Source organism: Dermacentor andersoni, chromosome 6 (assembly GCF_023375885.2).
Source record: "Dermacentor andersoni chromosome 6, qqDerAnde1_hic_scaffold, whole genome shotgun sequence".
NCBI classification, from domain to species: Eukaryota; Metazoa; Arthropoda; class Arachnida; order Ixodida; family Ixodidae; genus Dermacentor; species Dermacentor andersoni.
In genome coordinates, this window is record NC_092819.1 from 17,610,556 (window position 1) to 17,624,999 (window position 14,444).

General features: G+C 50.3%; 1 protein-coding gene across 1 annotated transcript; it reads left to right on the top strand.

The window, feature by feature from the left end:
* Positions 1-4,682: 4,682 nt before the first annotated feature.
* On the top strand, positions 4,683-8,448 carry LOC129382292 (uncharacterized). The gene is made up of 3 exons (XM_055066065.1): positions 4,683-5,578; positions 5,962-6,269; positions 8,016-8,448. Exons 1-3 carry the CDS (start codon positions 5,234-5,236, stop codon positions 8,446-8,448), a joined length of 1,086 nt encoding a protein of 361 aa, XP_054922040.1. The 5' UTR covers positions 4,683-5,233.
* Positions 8,449-14,444: the final 5,996 nt, after the last annotated feature.

Sequence of the window (14,444 nt, forward strand, 5' to 3'; positions counted from 1 at the left end):
GAACCAACTATAGCCCCCATCAAGATCTTGCAGATGCAATTGTTTGCTTAAGCGTGCTATAGATGATGCACAGATGCCGCTGCCGCGGGCACAGCTTGAAAGCAGGTTTAAGATCAGCACGCAGAAAACTTGGCTTAAGCCAAATATGCTTGGGAAGGAAACAAGAGTTTACTTTTGCAGCTGCCCTCGTGAAGCAGCGAATGGAGGTGCTCTGGAGCAAATGCAATGTTTATACACGGTGTATATATTTGCCTTACTCGGTCATGGGCACTTCTGCACGGAGAGCAGGAAAACTCGCTGTGGCCGTGTTCTTGTGATGTGTAGTACGCAGACACCTGAAAATAAATAAATAAATAAATAAATATTTGTACGGCTGCGACCTGGCAGTGTTCCTGCTCAATTAGTTCTGCGGAAGATCGCAAGGTAAAGAGAAAATTTTCATCCCCCGACTGGCGCAAATGTGTACAAAAAGGGATTCCCTAGGGTGTTATTTGTTTGCTTCGAAAACAAGAGGAAAGCCATGGGTTTAACATGCGTCTCATCCACCCGATCGACTCTATCTTAGAGCTGCAATCGGGTATATCACAATTTTCCCTTTCACGAACTTTCTTTCACCTTGCGGACTTTAGCAGAACTAATTGACCAAGAACACAGTTAGTGCGCATCCGTACACAGCTTCACAATAACGCTCTTGTGTGTATACATTCAAACAAGAACGAGATGCATAAATCACCTGTACGCACCTGTTTCCCACAGCACGCTGCCATGGCCTCCGACTGGACGGCCTACAACGTATAGGACTGCACGTAAGTTCTTACGACGGCGCAGCTGCGTTGATATGACGCTCACAGCGTCTTTAGGCAGAGCCGCCGCCTCTGTGCTAAATTCTTCACCCAGTGCACGAGCTCAGGTTGTGGTGCGCAATAACTGACAATGCATCGTGTTGGGTGTGTATAAAATTGGCTTTTCTCCAGAACACAGAGACGCCGAAGCATATGCATGGGGGCAACCGGCGCACCGACGCGTTTGAAGTCGTCAGTTACGAAGCTACGGAAGTTACGCAAGAAGTCACTAAAATGTATCACTCCGCGCGTTCCGTCCATACTTCGTTGCTCGATGTCTGACCTGAAAATATAAAGGTATAGTCTTCTATATATCTAAGCATGTCGAAATTGCCGTCTTAACTCTCTCTCTCTCTCTCTTTCTGTGCGTGCGTGTGCGCGTGTGCGTGCGTGCGCGTGCGTGCGTGTGTGTGTGCGCGTGTGCGCGCGCGTGCGTGCGTGTGTGTGTGTGTGTGTGTTAGAGAGAGAGAAATAGGCGGCGTAATGAAGTAACATATGGCCACGTACAGTGCCATATAAGTCACGTTGAAACCCAATATTGGCATTCTCTTTTCATCACAGCAGCAGGGTATACTGTCCCAAGCGCAGTAGTGAAAAAAAAAATTCAGTGCCATTCCACTCTTCGAAGGTGGATGATCAGCGAAGCTGGTTATAGGGATGACTATATTGATTCAATATGTGTGTAATATATAGGCGCACATATTGGATTCGCATATGTCGACTTCTTGGTCGGTCTACCCGAGCATCTACGCACGCAGAAAAAAAACGGGAACCTAGCCATATACAGCTTCACTGCAAAAATTCGGCAGAAGCACTTAAGACTGCTTAAGTGTGGGAATGCGAAAACATTATACCGTTTGTAGACCTCGGAACGTCTTGGACGCGCTCATGAACAGACACACTATAGGCGCACCTTTAGACAGCCAGGACCGTGCAGTCGCCGTGGTGTCGGGGAAGCCTGCTCGCCTCGCAGGCCCGGGTTCGATTCCCACCCAGACCAAAGTGCACCAAGTTTTCTTTTCAAAGCCAAATTTACTTTGTTTACAGGAACCTCCCTGAGAAATTTGACGTCAGTCCGAGCATTTTTTTTACTTGTTTTCACTCTGCGGCATCGGCCATTTTTGGTACCATGTTTCGGTCACGCCAACGCCGACGGATTTTCGCGAATATAATGATTTCGCATTAAAAGAAAGAGGATAGTGTGCTTTCTGCTTCTGATTTGCAGTACTCCACCGGGACATGCAGGATGGTCAGCGTTTCTCCACATTTAACGCAGACAGGAAGTTCACCACCAGAAAGAGAGAAGTAAACTTTATTGGAGGCGTAAATTACTATACGAGACCCTGGCAGAGGAGCTAGTGTGGATGCCATGTGGCCGCGACGCGGTTAGCCCACTCTGCCAGCCTGAACTGGCATTTTGGGTCACCCGTCTTGATGGCACGCTCCCAGGCCTCGAGCGCAGGGGCTTGCCGAAGAATTGCCTTTGGCGGGGGTTTGGATGGGCACCTCCAAAGTATGTGGTCTTGGTCTACGGTTAATGCTTCGCAGTTAGCAGGAGTTCACCACCATATAGCAAGTAAGAGTGGGTCCCGCAGTTGCGGCCCATCTTAAGTCGAGACACATTTACTTCAGTTCTCCTAATTTTCGTTGACGGTCGCAAGGTACCTAATGGAGGCTTGATTAAATAAAGCTTATTCGACGGCTCAGCGTCCCACATTCAACTGCCAGTGTGTTCTAATTTTCCTGCGCAGAAAAGGCTTCAAGCCATCTGGTCATGTCCCCATCGATGCATCTGTGGCCGGGCACCCGGCAGATTACAACAAGCTGGTTAGATATGTACGCAGTGCATAGAAGTGAATAAAACTCGTTGACTGTGGGACTTTTATGTTTGCAGAGTGACATTCAAAAACCTTACTACACTCAAAGAGTCAGTGAATATGATGGCCTTTGGTATATGCTGACTTTCTTGATATGTTTAACAACCGACATTACTGCGTATGCCTCCGCGAAAAAAATACTTGTTTCCGGGTGCAAAACATCATATCCTGAGAAAGATGGTCCAACCGCTGCATAAGACACGCTAGCATGTGACTTTGATGCGTCAGTATAAAATTCCGGGCATAAGTACTTTATTTAAGTTCTAGGAAGTACATTCGGATGCATTCCTCTGGGAACGTACTTTTTAACTGCGACAAATTACGTGTCGCATTCTATCATTTGACACAGCCACGGTGGCAACAAGCTTGTTGGAGCCACCAGTGGGTGCACATGCAGTGGGACATTCGTTTCTTCGGTCAGCTTCCTCACGTGTAGTGAGAAATGCGTTTTCATTGACGGTCGGTTTTGAAGTAGTATGGCAGACGTCAAATTGTTAATGGCTTCATAGCATGGGTGTTCAGGATTAGAATGCACCTTGAGGAAATATGAGAAGCTTAACTATGTTCTTTGCAGGCGGAGTGACCACTCATCTGATTTTACGTATAAACTCTGTACAGGAGTTGTTCTGAAGGCATCTGTGGCCAGGCGAATACCTAAATGCATGGTGAATCGACTTATACCGGCTTACCGACAGAACAATGTTCCTTCATGTGAACTCATTTTTCAGTCGAAAATCATTTTTGACCTATCTACATGATGTTCATTCATTGCAAGTTATCAATTTGTAGCATGAGCTCTCAACAGAGGTTACTGCTGCGATCACGGCATTTGTATATATGGTATACGTGCCTCCAAAGCCTTGCATCCAAGGTTTTTGACGAGGCAGCAGAGCTACTGGCACATACATAATTTTATACCATACTTTCATGTTTTATGATCCCAAGTTACTATAATAATTTTAATATATTTATATTTTACGCACCCTACAGCGACTACATTTTAGGCCCCCATGTACAGCCATGTTCCGTATATGCTTTGCACTGCATTGTTCTATTGAAAAGTCACAATCATTTGTATGGCGCTCTTTGGGCAGAACTGGCCCTTGCGCCATTAAACACCGCGTATATCGTCATAAAAAGAAGAAAGAAAAATAACCCGAAGAATGGCGCGCACGATTGCTTATTGGACTGCCACGAGCGTCGCATGCATGCGCATAGCACGTTCGTTGGACGGCCCGATCCAACCAAACAGTAAACCAAAGCAGTTTTTCGCCTGACAGTTAGAAAAGTGTTTACCTGCGCCAAGTGTACTCACAACGTACCGAGAGGTCTAGCTAATTAGAGTGCACGGTAGCGCATTCGAGAACTGCATACGTAGGAGGCTTAACTGCTATCCTGCGCGAGGCTGGGCTAACCTGCTTTACGGGAGCTGGCGTAGGGAGTGTCTCAGCCCTTCTCGCCTTCCCCCAGGCACTTCAGGGCCGCCGACGCGCTCGCGTGCGAGCGCCCAGTGGCTGGTGTGCGACTCGGCGCCGTGCCTGAGCGAGGCCAGCCGACTCGCGGCTCTGCTGGAGGGCGAGCCGTGTCGCAACTTCTACGACTACGCCTGCCAGCGGGTGGACGACGCGCCGCCGCTGCCCATTCACGGCACCGCCTCATCGGCGGACACGCGACTCGCCGACGCGCTCGAAGACACGCTACTCGCCTACGTGCGCGACACGGCGCACGGCGACGTGGCGCCGGCGCGCGAACTGCTGGCCGCCTGCGGCACCGGCTCGGCGCAGGACCTGAGCGAATTTGTGGCCGCCTACGTGAGGCCGGCAAGTGCGCTTGTCACTGTACAGGATGCACTGACGGCGCGGAAACACTACCGGGAAGACGTATGTGACGAGACTGTCCACCTTTTAGGCCAGGACGATCATACTGTACTCAAGTCCGTCCACATGTGTCACCGTGTATACATTCCAGAGCAATCACTGGTGCTCGCGTCGATTCGAGATTGTACGACAGCATTCCCGTCGCGCGTGCAATCTGTTTAGTGGCGCGTAAACCTCGTTATCGAATTGGCGACGACGTTCACGAAGTGTACGACAGAGCAAGCATTTCTCGCGCGATAGCGATAAATGCTGGCAGCGATTGACCAAGCGAGCGATCACTTTTAGGAAGTATTGCGCACGCGTGACAAATGTATAAATAAACGCACGAGCGCGCTTGGACTGTATGTAGGTTAAACACGAGCCATCTGCGGCAAATTACTTTTACAACCGTCCCACAACTTTACAAGCGTGTTTTACAAACCACGTAGGAAGATCAATTGCCCGGCTTCTTATAAGAAAGAAGACGTTAATTATTTAACGTTCTTAAATCTTCACAGTGGATTATGATGGACGCCTGAGCATTTTTGCATTCTGCTGCTACCTGGACGCGGCCGGGAATTGAACTCGCGACCTCGTGCTCAGCAGATGTTTTCGGCGATATAATCATTTCGCTGCCCTCCGCTAGCTACCATCTTGTATGATATGGTTTTGCATTGAAACAGAGCAAATGAATTACAATCCCTGCGCCTCGCAGTCGTGGCCAACCAGCGATGTGTCGAGCGACCTCGCCGTGTGGGAGGCCGCCGGACGGCTGCTTCGCGAGCTGGACGTGGCGGCGCTGATGTCCGCGGCGCCTGTGGCCAGGCGCACGGCCACAGTCGCCCTGGGTCCCGCGGAGCTGCTGCTCAAGCCAGGGGACGACGCCTCGCACCGGCAGCTACTCTCGGACGCGGTGCGCGCCGCGGTCGCATTCGTGGCGCCCTCGGCGGACGCACGCACGGTCGCCGACGATGTCTTGAAAGTGCTGTCCGACCTATCCAAGGTGGGCGCTGTCCTGCGCAAAAAGTTTTACTTCCACAAGGCCGTACTAGCAACAATCCCACTCAAAGCGCGCGTCATACACGTGGCTTCTTCGCAGTAAGAGCTATTGTGCGGAGAAGCCAGCTTCGACAAATCTATCCGTTTCGCGACCGAGCCATATCACATTTATTTGTGTTACTACCACCTTTACCACACGCGATAGCGTGCGTGCGCGCACGAGTGCCTGTTTTCTGTGTGTTCTATACACGCTTAAATTACACGTTTAAACTTGACTTAGGCGTTTAAAATAACGTTACTGAACATTACAGCGAAAGGAAGCGTGCGATCTTTCGGCGCAAGGAGCTCCTCAGTGAATTCTTCCGTGTTTGGCCTTCGCATGCACAGATTCAGGACGCAGCCCTGTCGGCGCGTGGGCCTGTGCAAGACACGTTGCCGCTGTCCAACCTGAGCGCCGGCCTAGCTACGCTGGTGCGTACCGCAAGCTCATCTCCGAGCTTCACGCCTTCGTCGGTGCTGGTGTTGCCCGGAGTCGACCTGGGGTCCCTCTCGGCGCTCGTGTCTGGTGGTGCGAGACGGGTGCTCCACTACGTCGGCTTCAGAGCGGCGCTGTGGGCGGCACCGTTCGTGTCGACCCCGCCCCACAAGCTCATCACGGCGCACATGCTAACGCGTCAGCCGCCGATCGCCGACAAGTGCGTCCCTCCTCGCGTGTCCGTCTCCTTTCCGTCGCTTTTGCGTTAACGCGCGCGACAAAACGAGCATGGAGTGTGGAATTAAGTCGCGGTTGCACACGTACCTGTGCACATGTGCATACCTGCGACATGCGAAATGCCTGGAAGTTTCCCGAACAACCACGAGCTAAGCGGCTTCTCGTTCAAGTTTAAAACAAGCGCGGAAAACACCACATACATTTTTAATGTGGCGTCTTTCGCGCTTGGTTCACCCTCCCCTTGGTGAACTACTGCACAATCTCCTTAGTTCAGTGTCAGCAATGTTACTGGTGCAGAAATACGTCACGATCGCCCTGCAGAGCCTCTCTGACGAGCGTTACTCCTCCGGCACGAAGCATGTACAGGCCGAGACGAATGGTGGCGTCCAGGCGGCGCCATCTTGAACTGGTGAAACGAATACTAAATATAATATGAATACCTTGGCCTAACATTTACTCACAATCTCTCATGGTCTGCACACATTGACCAAACATGTTCTATGCCCTTAAAACAACTTGTGTGATCATTTCGTACTATGCAGAAGGCTCCATGGCCTACTAAGCTCTTGTTCACAGGTATAAAACTCTTGTTCGCACCATTATCGATCAGGCCGACATAGTGTGATTACCCTATAACCAAAATAACATAATAAAACTAGAAGCCGTTCAAAAGTAAGCCGTCCGCTTCAATTTTCACCGATACATATGACCGCTATTTTTCACCCTCATCTGCCCTCCCTGCGCTGAGCCTAACATTAGCTTTCCGTGCGTCGTGACGTGGAATCATTGAAATTTCCACGCAACATAATTAACATGTCTTGTCATACTTCGAACACAGCTTGCTTATCTTTCGTCAAGCCTTCTTCCACGCGTAACTTACACAAGGTTAATCTTATCACTTTCTATCCCCGTACAAATATTTTCAAGTACAGATCCTTCCCCCCACTATAGCTGTATGGAATTCCTTACGTGCTGCCATCATTCACTCCCGATAAGCTAATTCGAAAGTGCTCTTTATGAAGCCCAGTGTGTGTACCTGCCTAAATTGTGCTTAGTTTATGCTTTATGTATATGTATTTTACTGTTTCGCTGCTTTTAGAATTGAAGAAAACAATTTTCCAGTGCTTTTACTGTTGTTATAATATTTAAAGTTGCCAATGTTGTAAAAGTCATTGTTGATATTACTTTATTTTTTGTTCACCACTGTACTAACCTACTCCTGCAATAGCCCTCCTATGGAGCTGAATAATAATAATAATAATAATAATAATAATAATAATAATAATAATAATAATAATAATAATAATAATAATAATAATATAGAAGTGACGATCCTTCTGAACTAATTATAAGAAGGTGTAGGAGAATCGAGTGGAGCTATGAAAGAGTATAACGGACAGGCTGACCCGCTAGTTCTGCAGGGCAACGCAGGTCGTTGCGCATTTTTATATCCAATTTCCGATAACTATGTCGTTCTGACTGCCCTTTTCTTTAATGTGGCGTCTTTCGCGCTTGTTTTAAACACGAATGCAGTGCCGCTCACTCAAGTGCCTTCCTCAAAGGATGCTTCTCCACAGGTCGAATTGTTGTGGGCATAAGCAGGCATCTCAGGCGAAAACATAAAACGGGGACATGCGACGCTGACACTTGGGAGTGCTGTTAACGATGGGTAAAATAAAGGTAAAGTACCGTAATAAAGGTAAAGTGCGAGAGTGTACTCCCGGCGCAGGAAACGTGCGTGCAGCCGAGCCGTGGGCCACGCAGTGCCGCTGGTGTACCTGCGGGCGGTGCGCGGCGCTCTGGGTCCGCTGACTCTGGCGCGCATGTGGACCGACCAGCTGGAGGACCGCTTCCTGCGCAGCCTGCCGCGGCTCCTCCCGCAGCCGGGCCCCGACGCGCACCTGGTGGCGCACAGTGTGCGAGACACTCCGCTGGCGCGCTTCTATCCGGCGCTACTCGCGGACTCCAAGCGCTGGAGCGCCCACTTGCTCGCGCTGGCCGCCGCCATGGCCAACACCACGGGCCACAGGAACAACGCGATGCTCAAGGTCCGCATGGCCGCCGCTGCCGCCGACCGGTGCGTGTGCTGGCGGCGCTTCGTTATAGCTTCACGTGCACGATTTCACGCCATGAAACCTTATAACTATAGATACTTCAAATGAAACAATGCATGTGCGCATAACGGCACACTTGGAGCGCTGTCGACGTGACCGCTCCGGTGCTGCACACATGTCGCGCTGCGGCTTTGGTCAGTCGGACCGCTGACGACCTGGCGTCCGCGTATACGCCGGGCGGTCTTCGCATGCAGCTCGGGCGGCTGGGCCCTGGACATGCGGCCTGCGTGGATACCCGGAGGGGCCCTGCGGCTGCCACCCGGGCTGTTCGGCTCCATCTTGCCGCTCAACAGCTCGCTGCGCACTCTGCAAATGGCACGGGTGGCAGTGCGCTTGTACACCGCCTTGGCCGCGCGACTCAGGTGCGCCACGTATCAACGCACGAAAGGAGCAAGCACGTCCTGTTGCGCCTGCAGTCTTGCGATTGTCGCGTCCTATATTTACTTATTACATATCGCCCTGTCCGAGCGGGCATTCCAGCGTACGTGAGCTCCGATCCGACCTGCCTCGCGGCGCGTGCACGCAGGGACATTCCGGGCGTGTTCGATTCCCCCGTGCGCGAGTCTGAGGCGGCGAATCTCCGGAGCGTGGCCGACTGCCTCCGCAACGACTTGGATGCCATGCCGCCGGCGCTCAAGAGCGGCTTTCCGCCTGCCAAGGGCCAGCCCTGGGCCCTCTTTGACCAGGCGGTGGGCTTAGCCCTGGCGCACGATAACCTCGCGGTACGTGTATACAGCCGCCAGAATCGCCAGATTTGTTGGCGGTATACTTGAATGCAAACTGGCCCACTGGTACATGGCACTGAGTGAACCGCTACAATTTCTGCTATGTGATGTGAACACCCGACAAGCCACGGGCGGCTCTGAAGAGGGGTACTGCCTCCTTCACCACATACCCCCACCGCCCTCAATAGAAAAACAAGTTCATGTGATAAATGTCGCGACAACGATTAAGAAGCCAATCTTGATGCGACATATAAGCAAGCTGACCTCAGACAAATCGCAGCTGTGGCTAAGGCGATGGTGGAAAACAAACATTGGTGCTCGCCGACGTCGAAACATATGTTGTTGCAGCAGTGCTGCGCTCTTGGGCGGCGCAGCAGCACTCTTGACAGCTAGCCGGGTCATTATTTCAACATGTTCCCCCTGCAGAACGGTCGTTGGGAAAGCGCGCTCATTTCCAGCCACAGCCTAGATACGCCGTCTTCCCGTAGCTTTCGTAAGATGCCGTGCGCAAACTGGACACGTGCTCTTCCTGCCTCACGATGGTCGGTGCAAGTATTGCAGACTATAGCCCATATTCCCAACGACAACTAAATCTCCGGCATATACCGGCGACAGTTCTATATGTCAAATTGTGTCTGTCGACGCCGCCAGAAGACGAGTTGGTCTGATACGCAGGAGATGCTGGACACCCGGCGCATTTGGGACAAGGACCTACGGCTGAAGGGGTTCGAGAATCTCTCCTCGGACCAGCTGTTCTTCGTGTACTACGCACTGGACAATTGCCAGCGGTCGGACGCGCAGGCGCAGCGCCGGCTGCCGTGGGCGCTCGGCGGGCAGGAGCGCGTCAACGGGCCGCTCCGCCACTGGGCCCCGTTCGCTAAGCACTTCGGCTGCATCGACGGAGAACCCATGGTGGCGCCGAAGCGGTGCACGCTGCTCGACGCACACGCCTAGTGCGTGCCATGAACAGCGCGTGGTCTCGTACTATACAACGAATGCGCGAGTGCCGTTGACTAATACGAAATGAACTGACCATGATTTATTAAATTCGCACATATCCTATAGCGACAGTGGGGAATGGCTTTGCATTACCACGATATAGCCACGTATAGCTTCCAGCCTCGATTTTTCAAGTATGGCTGTGAATTCTTCCCCCACTGATCGCACGCCCTCGACTGCCGCGCCACTGCGCCGAAATGCGTGCTTTCAATACGAGCAAAGCTATAACCGCGACATGTTCAGTCTTTAGACACGGTCCGGCGGCGCTCGTCGCGACGTGACAGATGTTGTGGGTGACGGCGATGCGCCAGCACCCCGCCCTGGAGAGAGCGTTCTCTGACTCCCGCTTTTTCTGCCAACATTGTCTTTGCTGTCCACATATAGAACGTCCTTCCAAGGACGCTGACATATTGCGTAGAACCCCTGAAACTATAGACAACAACGGCACCGCGAGGCGGCGCGGCCGCGCTGCATGCGGGGTAACATTTCAGCCGGCGGGTGTACATCTCTCCAATCTCCCCACTGCCTTGATTGCCTGCTGCACCGCGCGTGTTTCCGCAGGTTGTGTTGCACGCTTTGTGTGCCTGTGTGTGTGTTTGGACGTTTCATTCGAAGGGCATGTGCACGATGTACACGCTTCTATCTGCGTTTAAGACCTGTGCGGTTGACGTCTATTTTCGTGGCTGCAATGTGGCGAAAGGGCAGCGTCTGCTTAGCCATGTAGGTGACGCGGAGCAGTCAATCGAAAACAACATCGTATGTGCCGCCGGGAAAATCGTCGGCACAGACGACGCGTGCTCGCTAAAGTCATTTTTGCAGTTTCCCACAAAATGTCTGCTACAAATCCGTGTTGCGTTGGTTGGCGACCATGGACTTCCTTCGGTACTGTGCGGAAATATGCGTATACCGCTGCACAGCACAAATACGACATGCGTACACAACTTTAACTACTACAATATAGAACTACAATTTAACTACAATATAGAATAGAGCAAGCAGCGTAAATAGCTTGGTAATTTTTTAAGTGATCATGAGACTGAAGTTAAATGCATTAGTAATCATTTCTCCTTCAGTAATGCCGGTGCGACCAAGACGCTGTCGTGTTATACCAGTAACTCGATCAATCGATGCAGTGGTGTTGCAGGAATGAACTGGCTCATGGTCAGTGCATCGTGCACATATTCAATTTCTCGGCACGCGTGAACTCCGACCACTGCTAGCGCATGCAACAAAAGTTGTTTCCATTCTCGGGCAGCGCGCACACAAACGAAACACGAGAAAGAACACAGGACAAGCGCTGGTCTAACAACCGAAAGTTTTTGTTTGAAGAAAAATATGATATACCCAGTAATAATGAAATTAATGTGGATTGCATGTAAAAATCGTCATACACTCACGAGCGATCATGAACGAGATCTCTTCGTTTGCCAGTTCTCTTACTGTGTTCGGCACACCGTAGTAATCCATACGTCTGTCGTATGCCTTCTTTCTACGTACCATTTTGTTGGGAATCGGTTGAATTTCACTGGTGGCATCAACCCTTTCGCGTTTACATTGCTGTTGTGGCAGTTAACAACAAAATAGTAATTTCCAGTCTTTCGAAGAGACGCCATCGCAAACAGGTGACGTTTCGCGCGCAGCGCGAGCTTAGCGCAGGCGCGACCTTGAAGGGAAGCGGCGGAAACGTACACCCGTGGGAGGTGAAATCGTTCCGCCAGGTGAAAAATGAGCGTTGGCGTCTACGATGAAACTAGACATAACTGGACGTGCGGACAGTCATTTGAGGGATTGAAACTATGGTGCCTAGACAAACTTCGTAAAGTAGCAACACTCTCCTCCTCGTTTCTCCTCTCTTTCGCGCTCCCTTCTCGACCGTGGCGCCGCCTACAATGCTTCAGCGTAGCAGACGACCTTTCGCAGAGTGAATGCACGCACAGCGAAGCGGTGCGCTTTGAGCGTTCGCGTTGGCTTTCTAGCTCCGAGTAACTCCGAGTACAGCACAGAATTTCTATATGGAGGGTTATCCAAATTCAGTGACTGCAGCTTTCTTTTTCTTGTTTTGATAAGTATTTTTTTAAGTACATAAACAAGCGCTGACGCCGTCCCATGGCGACTCCGAATGTATCGCGTATATACGCTACGATTAGGTACGCAAAATTTGTCAAGCGCTTGTTGCAAATGGTTGTGAATAACACATTTACAATCGAACGCTAGCATCCCCGCCTCCAGCAAGCCCTCAGTAACCTACATAATCCGCGCCGTTCCTTACGAGGTGAATTCGCGGCGCGTATCAACTATATGACGGACAAAGGCTGGCAGAAGGCACGAACGATAGCCGCTCTGAAGGCTCGACAGAATATTATAAGCTACAATGCCGCCTACGTGCTAACCTTCGTGCATGCTTGTCAATCTCCTAAGCACCCGCAAAGGCTCAGAGATGGGCACTGATGTTATTCTCTCGTGCCTTAAAGTCGACAGAAATACAGTAATACGACAGAAATGAAATTAGTTTTTTAGCATTCGTTCACGAAGTGGGAACGCGGTAACAGCGTTTCACTCGGGCTCTAACGAGAGAATAGTGAGCTTACGTTGAGTAAATATCTTCAGTCTTTCAGGTTAGTTACTGATCACTTAGAAACACCATTTCATCGTGCGTTAGCGCGTCTGTTCACGAAGTGACGCACTTGTCGCGAACCGAGTTGCTCCAACAGTAATTTAGAGGTGCATGCATTGAGGACGGTTGCGATCGCTCTCCAATAACATTTGCGAGATATGACTTATGTGAAGTTACGACTGAGCGAACCGACTAAACAAGCGACGACTATACGAGCCAGCGAACGAGCGGGTTACCGCACGTTTTCCTTGCGAGTGCTCCACTGCCGCATCTAAACCTTCACGTGCACACTTTAAAGCTCGCGCGAATTAGCACGTATACGTGTCAAAGATATATGATGGTGTCGTTCGGCGAAGGGAGAGCACGGACTGTTTTCATCGGTGCCTTTGTATACCGAATCCACCGGCCGACCGACAACGACGAACACGAAAGAGGCAAGCAATGCTATTCGCTCTAAAGAATGCCAGTAAGTAACTACAAAAGGCAGAGATTTGCTTTTCTAAGTAGAGTTTTCACGCTCGAGCCTCAAATTTAGTAAAAAAAAAAAAAAAAAAAAAAACTGTGCTGAATCTAAAAGTTTCGTAATCAAGCTTTCGCACGCAGTCTCGCGTGCCCGCGAATTCAAGCCTGTTGGATAACGATTAGGCGCACAAAACGCGACCATGTAGTGCCTATATAAGCAAAAAACACGTAGCGTAAGAATTGTGTTAAAACGTGCAGATAAATGGCAACATGCTCAGTGAGGTGTGACACATCTGTCATGCAAGCCTCGGCACGTACTCCACTACGAGAGACTCGCAGCGTGCCACGCATAGTCGTGTGGGCGATGTCGGTCTGAATTTCTCCGTCCCAATTCAATGAACCCACGTCTTTCTTCTTAATCCATCGCGCTTACTGGGCGATATCGTGAAGGGCGTTTTGCCTTCACCTAATATATTTCGACATCCGAAAGCGCAGCACTTCATTGTAATGGAAAGCGGCGTGAAGCGAGGTCGCACTTGCCATATAAAGCTATTCTCAGGAGTTCACAAAACAAACAGAACGCACACGGAAGGTAAGCGGCGCGAACATGCGCTACCCGCAGTATAGGTCGACGCTTTTCAAGCATAAATCACCATAAATGGCACTGGAGCGCGATTGATGTGTCTGAACAGAACGAACACAAAAACGAAAAATAACGATACTTTTGACCGGTACAAAAACGTAACTGAAACGTTATTTATTATTTTGTTTCGGAGTGAAATATTTTTGATCGGTTTTCGGTTCAAGGGGAAAAGTCGGCAATCCGCAACAGACGTCAGGCAACGTCAAAACAGCGTGAATCTCAGGCAGGGATAGGTCGAGCGATAGCCAGTCAAGCGCTCCACTAATCTTAATAAGTCGCTATGTGCACTAGCACATTGGCATCGTAACAAAACCCGGGGCTTGCGCGCAGAAAGGCTTGTCGTTTCGTTTTCTACGGACACAACGCTTTGTTACCTATAAGTGTTATCGTCCCTAAGTTCGTTTTATCGGAACAGTGGTCTCGCTTTCCTGCGAATACATTCGGTGTTGTGCTACTTCCACAGAGTTACTATACTCTATATGGCTGCTTCTGAAATCATGCTCAGTGCCTTGACTCATGACACAGAGCATGATATCAGAATTCATAATTCGAAAAATAAATACTATGTTTTTTATCGTGCTTTCGCTTCGAAAATTTTTGC